The sequence below is a fragment of the Podarcis pityusensis genome, assembly GCF_964106645.2.
Source record: "Podarcis pityusensis genome assembly, chromosome: 7".
Taxonomy (NCBI): domain Eukaryota; kingdom Metazoa; phylum Chordata; class Lepidosauria; order Squamata; family Lacertidae; genus Podarcis; species Podarcis pityusensis.
In genome coordinates, this window is record NC_138031.1 from 65,758,088 (window position 1) to 65,777,220 (window position 19,133).

Below are 19,133 nucleotides of genomic sequence, written 5' to 3' on the forward strand. Positions count from 1 at the left end.
GCTGTTTTTTTAATTTGCGAGGGGAAATGGGTTGGACGGAAATGGGTTGGGGGAAAGGAAAGAATCACAGAACGCTGCACAAGATGTAGCTTGAGTGTGAGTCACAATGCCCTGCAATTGATGACACATGAAAATTCCAAAACGCTAAGCTCTGTCAAAGTGCTCATAGAGAAGTACCTAGATCAAAACCGTGAGTTCACTGAATTGAGACAGCAAAGTAGCTTTTCTAGCAATGCTCAGTTTTATCATATTTCCACAGTCTCGGCTTTGGTTTCTTCTCATTTCTAAGCTATGAGAAAAGAATTGTTTTTAAGTAAACGTTTTTACACTTCGCTACAATTATGAGCCACAATGTGGTATGAAATGAACGTGCATATCGTAGGGTTTTTAATGACAGTATTTCCTATAGTTAAACATAAGGATAACTAGCTAAACTGACTTCAAAATATAATTTTGTTTTTGAATGCTGTTTTCCTAGTCACTGCTGTTCTAGCTATGACATTAAAGCAACAAATGCTTTATCTACCAAAAACAAACGTTGCATTCCCTTCACCAAGTGGCAACTCTGCTTGTAATAAAATTAAGTGGAACTCCAATGAAAAGGTTTTCAGCTGTGTGCAAAGAAGAAACATAGAATGCGGACTACCCGCACCACATGTTTTTAACCCAGGTTTTTATTCTCGGAGAAAACAATACAGTAAAGCTCATATTGAAGAGGATCTGCACTGTTCTGGTAATACTATCATGTAAGTTTCCATATACTGAAAAGGCTTTAATGTGTGGGTCTTTAGAACTAAAATATGGTAGAGTGTTTCTGTGGCATTATTTCCTGAATTGAACAAAGGAAACGAAACAGCAACAACACTTGTTTTGGCCATGCTTAAGGCTAAGCTGCGCCTGCTGCAGTAAATCTTTTGACTGGCTCTTCCAGTTTTCTTTCCGACTCCAATCCTACGTAAACTAACCTGGAAGTAAGCCCCTACTGACCTCAGTATCACTTAGTTCTGTTAACGCTTCCCCACAATCTGCTGCTATTTATCCCTCGGGGTCAAGAGAAAGTGTTCATCTCCTTCCATGCACCTGGGCCTCAACTGTATTTGCATCAAACACACCCATCTCTTTCCATGCACCTCAGCCTCATCTGCATTTGCATCAACTGCATTTGCATTTGCTAGACCGCTATCAAACTTTTGCATGGGATCCGAGTGCGGGTTTGCAGCCGCCAAGTCGCTCGGTCCTAACTTCTTGGCGACTCAAGCGCGTGCCCTCTTCTGCATGCAGGCAAGAAACTGCTAATGTAAAACAGAAGGCGGACAAAAGCTGCTTTGAAAAACACACAACACGAATGCAACCATCCCGCCTTACCCGATGTAGATTTTTCCACCCCCGCCCCCCCCCCCGGGGAAAGATGCTTTCCTCTGACAATTTAGGCTGAAGGAAACGACCATTTCCCTTTGCAAATAACTGCGGCCTGCGCGCACATAGAAAGCGAGGGAAAGAGAGGCGGAGAGGCAGGGAATGCAGCCTGGTTCTTCTGGACGTCCTTGCATCCCCGCCGTTGAGTTTGCAGAAACTGCAGTCCAAACAAACGCGAAGGGTGGCGACGCCGAGATGCCCGAAATGCAAAAGGGGCCGGTGCAGAGAAGGAGGGGCAGGAGAGGATAACTCGGGGGGCTGAAGGAGACCCCCCCCCCACCAAAAAAATGCAACGCTGGATATGAGGCGGCGTGAGGTTGGCCGCTGCCCGGAATAGGGCCAGGAAGGCGCCGCCTCGCGCCTGAGGAGGAAGGACCCCCCCCCCGGCCCGTTCCCATGGCGACTGCTTTCCTGTAACGCGCGCCGGGGCCTGAAGGAGGAGCGCGAAGGCCTTGCTTGGCTTCGAGGCCATGCACCACCCTATGGAGGCTGGTGGGGGAGAGCCCGCTTCTTCTTCTCCTGCTGCTGCTGCCTCGGAGACGAGCGGGAGTTTCGGGGGCTTGCCTGGGTATGGGGGGAGAAGAGCCTCGGGACCAAAAAGATGGCGGGGACAGGGAGGCCCCGAGCCAAGGAAGCGGCGCGCCACTTGCCTCCCCAAGGGGCGATGCCGCGGCCTCAAGTTCGCGCTTAAAACACTCGCCTTTCTTGCTCCCCTCTCCTTCACCCTCAGCCAGTAGGTCCTGCAGGAGGGCAAGGGAGCCTGCTTTTCTCAGCTCCAGTTCTATACCCTCCAATATTTAACCCATGAAAATAGAAATGTCCCCTCCAACATGTCTCCAATGAAAACAGGGACATCCTATTCCATACCCTCCAGCATTTCTACAATGAAAATAGGGAAGTCTTATTCCATACACTCCAACATTTCTCCTGTGAAAATAGAGACATTCCCTCTGACATTTCTCCAATGAAAATAGGGGCATGATACCCTCTAACGTTTCTCCAGTGAAAATAGGGATGTCCTATACCCTCCAGTATTTCTCCGATGAAAATAGGGACATCCAAAGGAAAAGTGGGACATTCAGGGCTCAAATCAGAAATGGGGATGGCTTCTGTAAATCTGGGACTGTCCCTGGAAAATAGGGACACTTGGAAAAGGTCTGCATTCTCCCTCCAGATTGGAATGGGGTTCAAAAAACCCCATCTCTGGACGTTTCTCCCCCCCTCAAGTGAGGGTTAAAAACAGTTTGGCATTCCCCAGGTCGCTTGGTTTTCATTTTGTTCTTGCCCATGGTGGGAACTGTGGCTAATCCCGTCTCCCTGCCATGTGTATAAATGTGACAGGAGACATGGGGAACATACATTTGTTGTAAAGGGATTAAGTGATGGAAAGAAAGGAAATAAAATTGCATTGATTAGGGTGCATGTCTGATGCAAAATTGCCTTCCACCCACTTTCCGCCTTGTTAGAAATGTGGCTGCATGGGTAACAAATAGCAAGGCGCAGCCAAAGCATTACGAATGGCAATGTGCATTGCTGTTTAGCACTTCATTTCTCATTTCCCCTTTCATTCTTTTCCCAGCCTAAGTAATACCTGCAAATTAATGAGCCCCTGTTGTTTCCCCGGCACTCTAGTGCTTCACACTTCTTTTTTTCCTGATTAAGGCAATGTATAAAAGGTAAAGGGTCGAGTCGTGGCCGACTCTGGGGTTGCGGCGCTCATCTCGCTTTATTGGCCAAGGGAGCCGGTGTACAGCTTCCAGGTCATGTGGCCAGCATGACTAAGCCGCTTCTGGCGAACCAGAGCAGCGCACGGAAACGCCATTTACCTTCCCGCCGGAGTGATACCTATTTATCTACATGCACTTTGACGTGCTTCCGAACTGCTAGGTTGGCAGGAGCAGGGACCGAGCAACGGGAGCTCGCCCCGTCACGGGGATTCGAACTGCTGACCTTCTGATCAGCAAGTCCTAGGCTCTGTGGTTTAATCCACAGCGCCACCTGCATCCCATAAAGCAATGTATACACCCCAGTTTATTCTGCAACCAATGTGCTCCCAATGCAGTTTTGGGAAGTGGTGTATGCACAGGTGTTCGCCACCATATATATCCTATTGTTTCTTGTGAAGTACTGCATTCTGATACATTCCCTCTCAAACCAGCTTTAATCTGAATTGAGAAAAAAACAATTTAGCTGCACTTTAAGCCAGTAATGAGTACACAGCCTCAGTCCCTTTTCCCACCGTTCCTGATTTTGCCTAACATATCTGCTTCTTCTGATTTTTATTCCTATTGCACACTTCATGTCTTTTTCCTTCTGCTCTTCTTATCAAATCACTCCGGATCTAGGTCCTTCTAGACAACCTATTTGCGTTGATGTCATAAGATCAAAGCACCTCTTTCCAAATAAAAGAATATTGTTTTTTCTAGTCCCTCAGACAATGGGAATGCCATTGTGCATGTGTCACCTATTGGATAGTGCCTATGAAACTGCTAGGAGTCACAACAAAAGTCATCCTGCTCTGTCAATATGCTTTGGCTTTGTTAAATAAATGCTAATTTTTCTTTTCTTTTATTGCTTTATTAATTTCAGTTCCTTAATGTATGCATTCACGGTGCCCCATGAGAGTCACTGCTCAGCCCATGTTTTACTTTTCTTTTTTATTAGTAAACACTGTGAGCCAGACCTTGCCTCTCCCCAAAGGAATGCTCCTATTTTTCAAACTTTTTTTTTAAAAAAACACACCAATGTAATCATTTGGAGAAGGACTCTCTACTCTGCTGTCCTGAATCAGCACTTTGATTTGTTAAAAAAGAAAAGAAGTAATGACTTTCACCTGTTACTGTGTTAGCTGGAGTTGGAACAATCCTTACTCTAAGAGCGTGGGGTGGGGAGCAGGATCCTATATGACCTTTCACCCCTCCTTACTCTGTCATCTGCTGTCACCGACTGCTCCTTTGTAGTATATCCTTCTGCCATTCCCAGTTTTCTTATACCCATAAGCCTACCCAGATGAATATTAGCTTGTTTCCTGGTGGACAGTTCACAACTATACCACAAGTATGGATGTTTCTTCTTTCCATGACACTGTAACACCATGGTGATCTTTTTTATTTTGACTTTGGCAATCCTAACCCTAGCACAGAATATGACTTGGTTGTGCCTTTTGTCACCATGCTTTGTCATTAAGGAGATCCTCTTTCCTGCCTAGCCCATCTTGATTTCTTTATCTTTTTGTTTCATTCCTAATCTGCATCTAGGTTGGTCAGGGGAAGTAAGAACAACAAGTCTGCTAGCTTAGTGGGAAAAGAAGACTTTATACCTGGCATTTATGGGAACAGCACCTTCTCTCGCCAGGTACACTAAACTTTTAGTCACAGAGACAGCTTTAAAACTATGTTTCTTCTGCACATCCAGTCTTGTGACCAAGTAGGTATGAATTTGTCACATTAATAATATAATACATTCTTATCCCTATATTTAAGGTGAGTAGTTCAGTTCAGTTACAAGGAAAAGCCATACAAATGTGGAATAAAAACAACAAAAGCCTGTCTTTTGATAGGTTCCAAGGATATGCACAAGTTAACAAAAAATGGGAAGTAACTAACAAAATGCTGTCCTGTAAGTATTTTTGTGCTTGGTCAAAAACTCAGAATGGCAGCTTGAGACTTAACTTAAAAAATAAATAAATCTTGCACTGATGGTAAAAAGGGTTCTAGTCAAACCAAACCAAGAGCCAAATAAACAAGGCCCAGATTACAAGTCTCAGGTGTCTCAAAGATGCAGAACTGATAATTGGAAAGTCCGACTAACCTTTTTTTTCATTTGTAAGAATAATTAGAATTTTCATGAACTGTATTTGCTTATTGGTTCAAAGTGGCTGCAGACGTGGAAAGCTCTCAGAGCTGCCCATCCTCACTTCTTGGAGTGGAATATATGCTGGCTTTGACATCGTACTTGTTCTTTTGTAAAGAATTATTAGATGGTGTGGGGAAGGGGGGGTGAATCTTACAATATTCTTACATCGAGTCTTCTAAATGTGGAGAAGGTGTGTGGTGCTGTGCAGCTACGCTTCCTGGTGGCAACATGCAAGGTATCTCATTCCATGCCAGTCATTCTTGGAACACCCAGTTTACAGAGATAAGCCCAGATACAAAGCTAGACATGTGTATTGTAAGGCTAGCCTCTTGAGCATGTGTAAGGCTAGCCTCTTGAGCATGAGAGTAGGTATTTTCCTTTCCCCATAACATTTCCTGCGTAGACAGTTTTATGCAGTGGACAAATTATAGTGGTGGTGAAATGAAATCCACAAGCCCCTGCAATACCAATTTTATCCAAATGATGTCACCCAGAAAAGAGGTTCTAGAAGCCTGCACCCCCCTTACAATTCTCTGAATCTCACGAGTGGAAACCTTGCGGTCAGTCTTGACCTCCGTTCTGATCTCAGTGGGGGAGTGACAAAATCAGCTTTCCTTTTCCAGCTTGTTGTTTTGGCTGTAATAATTGGGTTTCGAGGGCATAAAAATTGAAAATCCCAGTGTGCTTACAGAACCTCACACATAGCCCTTTAGATCATGAGTTTTGTGAAAACCTATGATATACAGGCAGCCCCTCGCATATGTGCATTCAAAATGTGCTTGACCATGTATATGTGCATTGCACCAAACCCGGAAGTGACCCGGAAATGTCATAAAGTCACCACTGAAACGCCACTAAAAGGGCGGAATGGGGTGTTTGCAGGCTTTTTCAATGGGCTTCATTTGTACACAATTTCACCAACGCGCGTGGTGCCATGGAACGTTACGCCCATGTAAAGCGGGGCTGCCTGTACAGTGTATTGTTGTAACACTCCCCCCAAAGTTTATGGTTACATTGTTTTGAACGGCTTTTGGATCGCTTTGCCATTTCCTTCCTCCTTGCAGAGAAATATTTGAGGTCAATTTGGGAAAGTCAAAGTGGTTTCAGGACTGCTCTCCTGTACTATTTCAAACACTTGGCTTATATACTTGCGTATGTGTTTGCCTTGTACATTTATGAACATTTATTTTATATTTGGGACCTTAGAATTCTTATAGCATTGTGTTTCTTTGTTGAAGTTTCCTGGGTAATAAAACCCAGTTAGGTTCATCCATGCATATCTTAAGCAGAAGGAGCAGGATTTTGTTTGCCTGTTCTGCAAGCCTACATAAAAATAAGCCTTATTGGGGCTTTCATCAGTGTAAACCTGTATATGATTTCACTTTAACAACAGTTTAATAACTTTAATAACAAATGTTTATTACTGTTGTTTGAATGTACGGATTTATATGTTTTATCCTACCTATAATTCTCGATCAGTTCCCACTCTGTTTAAAACATAAGTTTAAACTGTGATAGAGTTACAGAGCACCCTAATCTCCATGAGCGGTGCAAGCTTCCAGGCATGCTTTACTCACCAGGGTCTGTGTTTCCTTGGGAAAATGGGGTGTAGCGGAGACTGTAGTGTCTTTATGATACATGGTTTATTTACACATATATGCGACGTAAGTCTACCATGGAGAGATCTCCAGCATTATAATCCAATAACTTCTGGCTTCTCCCATAGTCATAGCATTAGATTCAAAACAGACATCAGTATCCTCCTTTTTTTTTACTCTCTGTCCAGCCCACTGCTTATCTCCTAACTTCCATTCTAAACTCTAACCTTTAAAGCCCTAAACGGCCTCGGTCCAGTATATCTGAAGGAGCGTCTCCACCCCCATTGTTCTACCCGGACACTGAGGTCCAGCACCGAGGGCCTTCTGGCGGTTCCCTCACTGCGAGAAGCCAAGTTACGGGGAACCAGGCAGAGGGCCTTCTCGGTAGTGGCACCCCTGTGGAATGCCCTCCCACCAGATGTCAAAGAGAACAACTACCATCAGACTTTTAGAAGACATCTGAAGGCAGCCCTGTTTAGGGAAGCTTTTAATATTTGATGTATTACAGTATTTTAATATTTTTTTGGAAGTCGCCCACAGTGGCTGGGGAAGCCCAGCCAGTTGGGCAGGGTATAAATAAAAAAATATTATTATTATTATTATTATTATTATTATTAACCCACTGCTCTAAACCTTGGCTTTTATCCCCTGAGGTAGGGAGGAAGCCAATATGTGCTTTTCACACTTAGCCCCTTTGATACTTCATAAATGTTTGTTCCCCCCACTCCCAGGCTATGATCTCAAGGAAGCTTGTCTGACTTAATTGGCACCTAACTCATGTCAATTCCTAGGATTCAAGTGGGGTCACAATTTAAAACATCTGTCTGACTGAATTAGCTCTCACGTATGCTAATTACAGGCTTATCAGTGGGTCCACCCCACCTCTTAAACTACACCCTAATACACACTTGGGTCTACCTTAAATACACATGAGTCTGGCTATTTCCCCGGTTCTAACATCCCAGCCTTAATTAAATTCTAGCACTATCTAGAATTCAGGATGCCTTGCATCCACAGATTCATATGCAACATATATTTCACTTTCTTCATATATGCAGTTAGTGAAACATAAGATAAATGTCATTACAGAAACCACACTTCTGTAATTTGGAATCTGATTTTTCTGCTGAAAAGAAATTTCATTCATCAGAAGAGAAGATTGCTAGAGAAGGTGAGCAAGTGCAAATATTCTATAAGCTGAGAAATTATAAAACAACTTTTGTAAGCAAAACTCAACTCTTGGTCTTTTACAGGTGTTCTTACAGGTGCGTTTTATAAGGTAAGAACAAAATAAACATCAATCCTTTAAGAATAATTTTTAAAGAAGCCTATGCTTTCTTGTCATGATTCTTATTTCAAAGAAAAATTCATATGCATTATTCAGGTGTGAGTCCTTGAAGGATTTTTCCAGTTCCTTCACAAACAAAATTGAGGTTTTAGCTGCCATATAGCTCAATCAATGCCTATTTATTTTGGGACTTTCTACTTGACATTGTACATAGGATTGCATCGTTAGTGAAGTTGTGTGAATACCTTGGCAGATATACAGTAATACTGCACTTCACGTGTTTATCTAAGGCTGCTTCTATTTGGAGAACATGGCAGGGATGTTGATCATCATCTTTTTTTTTTATGCTGCCATTAAAAAAAAAATCATGCTTGAAGCATCTTTCAACAAAGAAAACAGGTAAACATCTCAGAAATCAACAATCACAGAGAACAATTTCATAATAAATTAATTTTAAAAGGCAAGCAGATATAACAGCAAAAAAACCAACATTTTCATGCAATATCTATAACAGCATTCCATTAACAACATTTCACTTCCTGACCATAGCAAAAATAACAAGGGAGCTTGACAGTTTGACCTTGGTACTAGACATTTCCCCATAACATTTCTCACAGTCCATCTCCTGCAGCATCTTCTTCCAAGGCTTCCAAAGGCAGGAGATGGGGAAGCTGGAGACACCTCTCCCATGATGTTGTTTCAGCACACTCAGCAACACAGCCACAATGGACTTCTAGCCCATTCTTCTACTCCACACTGCAAATGTGGAATTGGAGCTGTTCACACAGGCAGCAAAAGCCAACAAGCGATTTCAGCAATGGCGCTTGTGCCAAACCCCACACTACTTTGTCCCTTGTTTCTCCAGTTTTGCATGCTGCACTTTTAATATAGCAAGAACCACAATACATACGGCAGCTTTTTGACTGCAGTGCAGTTACGATCTCAGGATTTTTCACTGGTAGATTGCGCTGCTGCAATGACTGTTTCATGATGTTCATAAGAAATACAGTAGTATAGTGCAGCCTTCTTCAAGCTTGGGTCCACAGATGTTGGATTACAATTCCCCTTATCCCTGACTATCAGCTAAATTGCTTGGGTTTGATGGGAGCTGTAGTCCAACAACATGTAGGAACCCAAGATTGAAGAATTCTGCTGTAGTGTACTGGTTGCTAAGGATGATTCAGCAAGTCAACCATGACTGCGTTTCTTTCATACTTTTATTGCTAGTTGTTGACTATTTTATATTAATCTGAGCCTTTTAATTGTGTTTTAAATCTAGACTGTTTCATACCTTCTCTCTTGCAATTATTTCCCCATCTTTTATTGATTCTTGTTGATTTTAATAATGGTATATTGTATTATTACCATTATTTTGCTTGTTTCTTTGGAAGCTACCCAGGGAATATTTATTGATGGGCAGCTGTATAAATTCAGTATGCACAGATAATCAATTAAAGCAAACTTTCAAACATATATGCTGCTAGCAGTCATTTAAAAACAAAAAACCCTGTTGGTGCAAGTGTTGATAGTTATTAGCTCTGCGTCTTTGAGACACCTGGACAACTGAATGCTGTCATCTTTGCACTCCCTATTACGCTTTATTTTGCTTTCATTTTAGAAGTGATCATTTGGCTCAGACTCTAGCAGGGTCTATCCAAGGCCTCAGGTGGTTGAAAACATTTCAGATTAACTGAATTTGTAGCATAAATAGTGGTAAAAGACTAGATGGACATTGCAATATACAGTAGCAACATAGCTTGAAACCTGTGCTTCCTCTTTGCTGCTCATACATGGATCCTTTCTGGCCGTATGTGCCTCAAGTCTACCAAGCCAGCTTGTCTTATTCAGTTCTAGAATCACACACAAATCCTTCAGTAAACCTCTTTAGGATTTCTACAGTCCAACAGGTGGGTCTGAGGTTAGGTAAAGGTAAAGGGACCCCTGACCATTAGGTCCAGTCTTGACCGACTCTGGGGTTGCGGCACTCATCTCGCTGTATTGGCCAAGGGAGCCGGCGTACAGCTTACGGGTCATGTGGCCAGCATGACTAAGCCGCTTCTGGCAAAGCAGAGCAGCTCACAGAAACACCGTTTACCTTTCCGCTGGAGCGGTACCTATTTATCTACTTGCACTTTGACGTGCTTTCGAACTGCTAGGTTGGCAGGAACAGGGAAAGAGCAACAGGAGCTCACCCTGTTGTGGGGATTCGAACCGCCGACCTTCTGATCGGCAAGTCCTAGGTTCTGTGGTTTAACCCACAGCGCCACCCGTGTCCCGGGTCTGAGGTTAGTTTTAGGATTAAAACACGAAGCATGATTCTTTAGAAATGATGTTCTGCCTTACAAATATTGAAGTGGCTCTACTCTTTTACAGGACCATTATAATGCTGCAATGGAACAGCTGGCAGCTCTTAGCTTGTCCAAAAATACTAGGACATCCCAGGTAGTATTCGTTTGCCAAAATGTTTTAACAATCCAGTTTACTTACTTTTGAATTTCCAGTGTTTGTTCTGAATTGCATACCAACAGCATTTTGTTTTTAAATGTTCTGCTTATTTCAGCTCAGCCCAAATAGCTGCAGACAAGCACCATATCATTCCTGGAGCTATATACATAATCAAGGCAACAAGGCAGTGAGCAGGTAAAGAAACGTGTTCTTAACTTTTTAAAACAAAACTGAACAGAACAGTCCAACATAAGCAGATAGCCACTTCTTCATTTAGCAAAAGGAATTGTCAACAGCTTTAGGAAAGCAGAACCAGTGACCCTGATTTGAATAATAATAATAATAATAATAATAATAATAATAATTATTATTATTATTATAATACCCTGCCCATCTGGCTGTGTTTCCCATATATAAAGGACTTGAGTTACTATCTGTAGGATAGTAAAGTATTTGTTGGTTCAAGGAAAAAATAGGTATAAAAGGAGAATTACCTGGATGCCAGAATCTAGGTTTGGGGCAAGAACTCTGGGGGGAGAGAACACCAAGAAGAGATTTAAAATCACAAAACATGCAGCAAAGCAAAGCAAGGAAATACAGGCTGTTAGACCTTTAAAATGCCATTGTGAGTTCCAAAACTTCCCTCTTCCTTTAGCATAGAAAAAGACCACACGTTCAGTAAGTTTAAAAATAGGTATCAGCTGCAATACCATATGCTTATTATGGGGGGCCTTCCTGCAGAATGGAGGAAGAGGGTTGGACACTCCCTCTACCCCACAGAGCCCTGATCCAAATTGAAGACGACCACCACCATCTTTTGAAAAAGACAATGGGAGCATATTGCTTGTGTACTGTGTACTGCATATGAAACTTAATGCACCACTGGACAAGCTACTGTGGTTATATGTTATGCTTGTATTTACATGAAAACCAATAAAAATTATTTGGGGGGAAAACAATGGGAGCACTAAAACCTAATTTGTTCCCAAATGGTGCTTAAAAGTTAAAAATTGGCTTCATTTCCCCTGTGGTAACAGACATTGATAGACTAAACCTCTGTGGATTTTTAAAGTATCCTATGCTAGTAGCTTCTATGGCTTCCATTTGCAAGGAACTGCATAGAACAGTTATGGGCTGCTTGAAGTACCTTATTGTTTGTCTAGAGCCTTCTTTTGGTCTGTCTGCTTTTGAGTGTTAATTTGCTGAAAACATTAAAGGCCTGCTTCAGGGTGCATATCAAGGCACTTTGGCTTCAAATATATTTATTTTTCTATCCAGGATGAGTGATGCTGTTGGCTCTATAAATTGTCCACTAGAAGGGTAATGTGATACCATTCCATATTCTCTCTTTTTCCCCTCAGAGACTTCCATAGACGTTTGGGGGAAATGCCGTCTAGCTCCAGTGATGTTCCTATAAACTTCATCCACACTAATAATCCTCTGGTACAGTCTTTTATAAAGAGATGCCACACAGTTTCTTATCTTGAAACCCAGAAAGCAGCTTTGGAGAACTGCAATAGAAATGGAGATGGGGATTTTTTAAAAAACGAAGCCATTGCTTCTGCTGCTTATCCTGCTACAGATGGTAGTAGTGATGACATGCTTTCTGTAATCAGATCGAGTTTGAAAAGAGGAAATGGCAGTGTAGAGGACAAGCCTTCAATAGAAAAAGAGATATCTGAAAATGAGAAAAGAAATAAGGAGTTGCTGAAATATTTAAAAAACGTGAATGTTAACCTAAAACCGGATCCTATAGAAGTCAAGGAAGAGGTTTCCTCTTCATCTGAGAGTGATACATTTTCATACCCTGATTTTCTTCCCCCGCCTTACAATACCTGGGATTTACAAAAAATGTCCTCATCAAAATTTGATGAATGGAAATCATCCTTTAATCCACCTCTCGAGGAATCACTTTGCAAGCTAATTTCTCGTCTTGTGGAAATGGAGAAGTTACAACACTTGACGATATTAAAAGAAAGGACAAGAGAGACTGTTTCTCCCACTATGGCGGTTAACAACCGCACCAGTTTTTCAAAAGATGCACACCAGTTTAAGCAACTGAAGCAATCCGATAGTTCATGTCCTCAGGCAGGTTTTGATGGAGATCTTCACCATTTTGGCTGCTGCATGCAAGAATTGGACGTGCCAAAATGCACTTGCCAGCGCTGTCATAGTAAGTGGAATTCTGGAGCATCGTCCCCTGCACGTCCGTCCACAAAGCCCTGCCGAGCATCGTGCAGTAGGTGCAACAAGTGCTCCAAAGCTCCAGTAATCTTAGACTCAAGAAATGTACCCGCACGGAGAGCTCTGTCCTGCTCTGGAAGCTCACCAAAAATTCGATCCGCTGTCAAAACAACTTCAACAAAGTTGCTTTTACCCAGTGCAGCTGTAGCTTACTCCTTACCTGACAGCGAAAGTTCAAAATGGAAGCAGCCAAGGACAAAACGAAAACCTTGTAGAAAAAATGGAGCGTTAACGAGTAAACTAAAATCCATACCTGTTATTTCAAAAGAAAAATGCTCGCCTGCTGACCAGCAATGATCTGTTGAACTAAGTCATCAGGCATTTGTTAGTATTCGAGCAAAAGGAATGAGCAATGGTGATTTGGAAAGCTGTATCCAGTTTTTAATCTGTGTTATATGAAAATATCAGATTTTATTTTTTTCTGGGAGAACATTTTCATGTAAGATTTTCAAAGAAACGGATAGCAAAAAAGGATTCCTACCTTTCTATCATATAGTAATAATTGTAATCACAGTATTCTTTATCTTTTAAAAAAATTAATGTTAAGATGGTTTTTTTATATAAAAAAGTTTAAATTGAATAGGCAAATAAAGTGCAGTCCTTGTGCTATTGGTGTGGTTCTAAACTGTAAAAGATAAATGAGGAATTAAACATGCATTGATAATTGACTTCAGAGGATTACTCTAGTTTTATATTGATAAGCTAAAACCATAACTTCCATGCTCAGAGGCAATACACTTCTGATCAGATACTAAGGGGAAATCAGCATAATTTGGTTATAGCCATCTGAAGTCATCCTAATGCCATCGGGTTTACCGGTTGGAGATATAATATCATACTAGATTAAAAGACCTAGATATCTGGTCTGGATTTTTTGTGTACTTGTAATAAATTCGTATTTGGAAATTTGCCAGACTGGAAAGGAAACCACTGCAGATTATTTTTTTGCAACAGTATAATTTAGCCATTTAACAGGTAGTCCTGTCAGCTCCTAGTTGATGATAGATCAGAGCAGCTCTTCCCCTTTGCCTGCAGAGGGAGATCCAGAGTGAGAGATCCATCACTGGAGACCCATTGATTTTGACCACAGAACCCCCCTCTGCTGTCAGTGTGTCTACAACACAAGGGAGAACAAAAGGGGTGTGCTGGTGCAGATTGAGGGAGGCCTTGGATCTGCAGGCTCCCAAGTTAAATATTTCCAAACTAGGAGGAAAATTATTCCAATGAGAGGGAAATTGAAGGGGGGTGGGGAGAGGAGCACTGGTGTTTAGAGTAGGGGGAAACGTCCTTCCTCAGCTTTTGCCTTGACTGGTGTTAAGTCAACAGGCTTTGGACATGGCACTTCCTCCGCCAGAGATGCTTCTCCACTGTGGTAGGTATGCTCCGCATATAGGTTATTCTAGGTAAATCCAATGTGTTAGAAATTGTTTAAACTGCTTTTTAAATTCTGACTTTCAAAAGGTGGTTGTGGTGACAGAAACACAGTATGGAGTTATTGTTTACTAGATTGTGACTTTTTGGGTGGAAAATAGATTTCTAGTTGGATCAAAACAAGGTAAAAGTGGAACTCTGCTTGTGCAGTGGTGTTTGCTAGATTTCTCCCCCTTCCCCACTACAGCCCCCCTTCCCTCAAAAGCTGCTCTTGAGGGTTGATTTCTGGTGCAAACCACACATGGCAGGCACTTCCATCAACCACCACCACCACCACCACCACCAGGTGATTGCTCAAATATTTGGCTGTGGACATCCGTTCATGCAATAGCCTATGCTGTCTACCAACAAGGGTCTCAGTACCAAGGGCTCAGTTCAGAATGCAGGATGGATGAGGCTTATAGTCTTGTTATAAGACTTAAGTGCAGAGCTATACCAGTGTTGAGCAACAAACATCTTCTATGGTCAATTTGCATTACTGAAAGTACATTTTGGAGAAATCAAAGTTGCTCAGTGCTGAAGGCCACAAAAAGACCCATGGCACCCTTTATCAGTTGCTTTGAATTACAGAACAGTTCTTAAAAAAAAAAAAGCTTCAAAATGAAAGCTATTAAAATCTAATCTACCTGAAGATTTCCTGGGGCATGTTTCATTACCGTAATTGAAATGAGTGGAGTATATGATGTGCTCCTACTTATATGGAACTTTCTGCTGAGCACAGACTCCCAATGTCCTTGATATAAGGAGTGGCGGTGGGATCTCATTTTAGGCTCCCATGTCCCACTATGATGAAAAAGGTATAGGTTCATTTCTTCAGTGGCCAGCGAGATGTAAACTTGTCCCTCAGTTGTACCACTTCAGGCTGCAGCTTGGGCTTATAGTGATTGAAAGCTCTTTCGTACAAAAATAATTTCCTGGACCAAGCAAGCCAGATTCAGAGAGGCTAGACTGAAACCAGTCTCCTGTCATCTACCCACTACCCCCATGCGACCTGAGAGGTTGCTAATACTTTCATTAGTACAAGTATACATACTGCAACCTACAGCCAGGGAAACCTGTAGCTCTCCCACTGTTGTTGGATTACAACTTCCCATTGTTCCTGACCATTGAGTGTGCTGGCAGGAGCCGATTTTGGACTTCAGGCAGCTGAAGTCCAAAATATAAAAAGCCACAGGCTCCACCACTCCTGGTGTAAAAGAAAGTGATGCTATATTTGAATTGAAGTTATCCAACCACATTTTTATCAAGTATAAAATAATGAAATATTTAACTTTCAGTCTGATTACTTGCAGTTGCATTTAAAACCGAGACATTCTCTGGTTTTGTATTTGGGCATGGGGAAGCATGTTAAAATGGAACATGCAAATCCACTCTTTTCCTAGCAAATGAATTCAAACCAGATGAGTAAGATTAAAGAAAGGGAACCCTTAAAAATGACAAGGAACAACATAGTATGCTTCAAGTAGTGGATGATATTTATTTAGCAAAACATAATCACATGTAAGAGAAATACAAATACTGAATACAAAGCATGTTCGTTTCATTCATGTTTTAGGAGAGTGAATCACAAGCAAGCAGAAAACAAAGCAATCATATGCTGCTGTTGCTCTAAATATAAACCTGACTACACAAGTTTGAAAAAAAACTTTAAAGCAGTTATTATTTCATCCTCTACTTATAGTATGTTTCTATTGAAGAATACTAGAAGTGTGATGTTCACTCAAATACAAGACTTTTAGCACTTTAAAAACTTAAGAGATTTATTGTGATACAGGCTTCTGAGGACTAGAGACCATTAGCAGATGCATTAAGTGTTATCATCAATTGGCACATACACAAGTAGGTCTAGGGAGAAAATGTGGGAATTCTGAACCATTTTCTATTAATTCAGTCTGTGAAGAGGTTTACATTTTTTTGTATATTTAGATAAACTTGCAATACTGTTGTGTTCTCAAGACAGCATTTTCTCTAAACCCTTCTAAACAGTAACGTGTGCTCTCCTTTCATGTAAACTGACTGGGTTGTATCTGTTGTGCGACCATGAGGCATGATCACCCAATGGATATTTCTCTTCCACCCCACTCCCGCCTATATATATATATATTCCTGTACCTGCCAAAAAGCTTGCCATAATGTCAGGTGGCATCTACTGAACATTGTGGACTGTTGAATGAAGGTGCAATAGAAAGAGGGGAGGAAATACAATAGCATACTGGCACAAGAGTCCTCTTCCTGATTTTGAGCCCCCACCCCACCCCTGACCTCCTGGAAAGCCTTGGGGGGGGGTTAGGGGAGAAATGGGAAGGAAAATATCCATCTGTGTGTACTTACACAATACTGGATAAAAGCCCGTAAATTTTAACACTGCTTGATTGTAAAGAAAACAACAACCCTCAAAGCCGTAGCTTATATAGTTTTCATTTTATTAGTAATTTCAAATTAATGTGACAAACACATTCACTAGAAGGAATTACTTAATGGCAGCAAAAAATTTACAGTTACAGTAAAGAAAAGCAGAAGTGAAAGAATAACTTCTAGGTTAACCATGTTCATCAATGTTAGTTTGTGATAAAACACATTATCACAGAGATCAAGCTGTGCTTATCCACAATCTGAACTAAAATGAATGCATCTAAAAATCTGACAATGCCCAGGCATCATGGAGTTTTCTTGGATTGGGCTTGGGGAACCTGTGGCCCTTCAGATGTTGCTGGCACTATAGCTCCCATCATCCTGACCTCTCAACATGCTGGTTGGAGCTTATGGGAGTTGAGAGTCCAAATCTGGAAGACCACAGGTTCCCCACCTGTCTTAGATAAACTTGCAGAGCCTTTCTGTTAACTCAGTGTTGTGGCTAGTGACAAAGCTTACTCCTTGCTTGTGTTAACAACTCACTCCAGTTGTATGGTGAATGTAGTGTGGTTTTGGGCAAATCAATCATCTGGTGTTCATTCTTTGAACCACCAGACTAATACAATAGGTAGATCATACTGACTACATGGTTAGAAGCACATCTTAGGAATGCGTTGTTGCATTGTTATTTAATATTCAATAGAACTCGGCATAAGCAAACCCACAAAAACTTTAATAAGCTCGTTATTCATCAAACATCAAAAATGAATGGTAAAAATAGTTATCTTAAACCACTGCTTCACTTTTTGATGCACAAGTTCATTACTGTTTGTCAATCTCACAAAGATATCAGCCTTCTGTATTTTCATAGTCTGATCTGCCTCCTGAGCAAACTTCAATCCATGCAAATGTTTCTCAGAAATTTTCTGCCACTTACCCTACACAGGAAGGGAAACACATGATTAGCAAAGGCAGAAATCAGTATCAGATATATCAAAGTCATTTCAAAATAACCTTGTGTGTCATAGCAACCTACACTGCAGCACAAGGATAAATAGAACTAGAAGAAATTCTTAAAATACATTTCCAAACTGATGCAATTGATACAGTAAATATACTGTAAAAAGCAGTATATTTAATTCTTAATTGACTGACCTGTGGCTTAAGTATATCCTCATTTTTCAGTCTGTTTTTTAAGCTTAGTCTAGTTTCCGTCAGAAAGCCACTCCACTTAAAAGTCTAAACTGGATTGCTGAGAGAAGCAAAGCTAAGTCCTATGATCTCCCACTACAATGTGAACTGAGTTATAAAAAAACTGGCCTACACCTCCAGAATCTCTGCTGGCTCTTCAGGTATACACCCACACAGCCATCCTCTGCAAAAATTCTGACCTCTTCTTAACACTTTGAGACATCCAAAGTAAGATTGATATTTTGCAGCCAAAGCATATATAATGCATGCCCCGGGATAAATGAAAGTTGCAGTATGCTGATACCTGCTTGCAAAAATTTAAATAGTATGTCCGTGAGCTTATCACTAGGGCTCCTTTGGCAGGAAGGGTGGAATAAAAATGTAATAACTAAAATTTACCATCAAATGTGCTTGACTCTTGCCTATAGTATTATAATAAAATATTTAACCATGCCTATCTCAAGTTTATCACAACAAAATCACATCACCCAAAAGATGAAACAGACACATTTTACATAAAAACACCACAACGGTACTATGCTAAGAACTGCCAGAATGGCAAAAGTGTAAATGAAGTCTATATATATCTCAGTGCTGTGAACAGAAAAAAAACTAGACATAACTAAATGAATGTTTTTCATATCTTTTATAGAACAGAAACCTTTGTTCATGTCTTCTGGTTTCCATCATCTTCATTTGAGCGGCACCTATAACACAAAGAACAAGTAAACAAGCAACTTTGTTTTTCTTAGGAACTGTTTACAAATCCTGTTGCCATAAGGTTGGTGGTAGCTGCTACAGGAGTTGACATGACCAACTCTTTTCATTACTTGTAAACGGGGGGCAAGGAACAATGGTGGAGGCAATAGAATTCTATGACAATCTGGGTCAGAATGCCACCTGGCGTGCAAGATAGCTTGGAGGTGTCGCCAAAGCAGTGTGCGCCACACTGCTCCGTGCAAATAACTATCAAGCAATCTACTTCTTCATTTCAGTGAGAGTGAAAGCTGCATTCTGTCTCCTGCACAAACAAGAAGTATTTTAAGTAATCTGACAGAGAAACAGATTTGCTACTTTTAAAGTAATTTTAACTGGAGAAGGAAAAGGGTAGAGGGTCAAGAAAGGCAGGTTAACATCACTTGCCTCCTTTGCAGTGTGCTATTTTAACATGGGGAGGGGGGATAGATCACCCCTTTGGCAAGCAGCGTGACTGATTGTACTAAATGCGCACAACTGGATGCAATTATCTGCCTAAATGGATTTTCAAAAATCCTATTTACAGAATTTCATGATTTGGGGTGTTTTTGTACACC

The 19,133-nt window shown here is 41.2% G+C and overlaps 2 protein-coding genes across 9 annotated transcripts in view; one reads left to right on the top strand and one right to left on the bottom strand.

The window, feature by feature from the left end:
* FAM217A (family with sequence similarity 217 member A) lies at window positions 1-13,513 on the top strand. Of its 4 annotated transcripts, XM_081014838.1 has the most exons (8): window positions 1-190; window positions 479-746; window positions 4,674-4,770; window positions 7,959-8,040; window positions 8,123-8,148; window positions 10,531-10,599; window positions 10,718-10,797; window positions 11,964-13,513. In XM_081014838.1, the coding sequence occupies exons 1-8, from the start codon at window positions 121-123 to the stop codon at window positions 13,141-13,143; spliced, it is 1,872 nt and encodes a 623-aa protein (XP_080870964.1). In that variant the 5' UTR covers window positions 1-120; the 3' UTR covers window positions 13,144-13,513. The 4 variants fall into 4 exon arrangements, with proteins under 4 accessions (XP_080870964.1, XP_080870965.1, XP_080870966.1 ...); XM_081014840.1 differs by lacking the exons at window positions 1-190; window positions 479-746 and adding an exon at window positions 775-1,984; XM_081014839.1 differs by lacking the exons at window positions 7,959-8,040; window positions 8,123-8,148.
* A 2,216-nt stretch (window positions 13,514-15,729) lies between these two features.
* PRP4K (pre-mRNA processing factor kinase PRP4K) overlaps window positions 15,730-19,133 on the bottom strand; it is a 28,332-nt gene continuing 24,928 nt past the window's right edge. For all 5 annotated transcript variants that reach the window (XM_081014683.1, XM_081014685.1, XM_081014682.1 and 2 more), the window contains 2 exons: window positions 18,482-18,527; window positions 15,730-17,567 (listed from right to left, as the gene is read on the bottom strand). The gene's annotated coding sequence lies outside the window, so the exon portion shown is untranslated. The remainder of the gene's footprint in view (window positions 17,568-18,481; window positions 18,528-19,133) is intronic.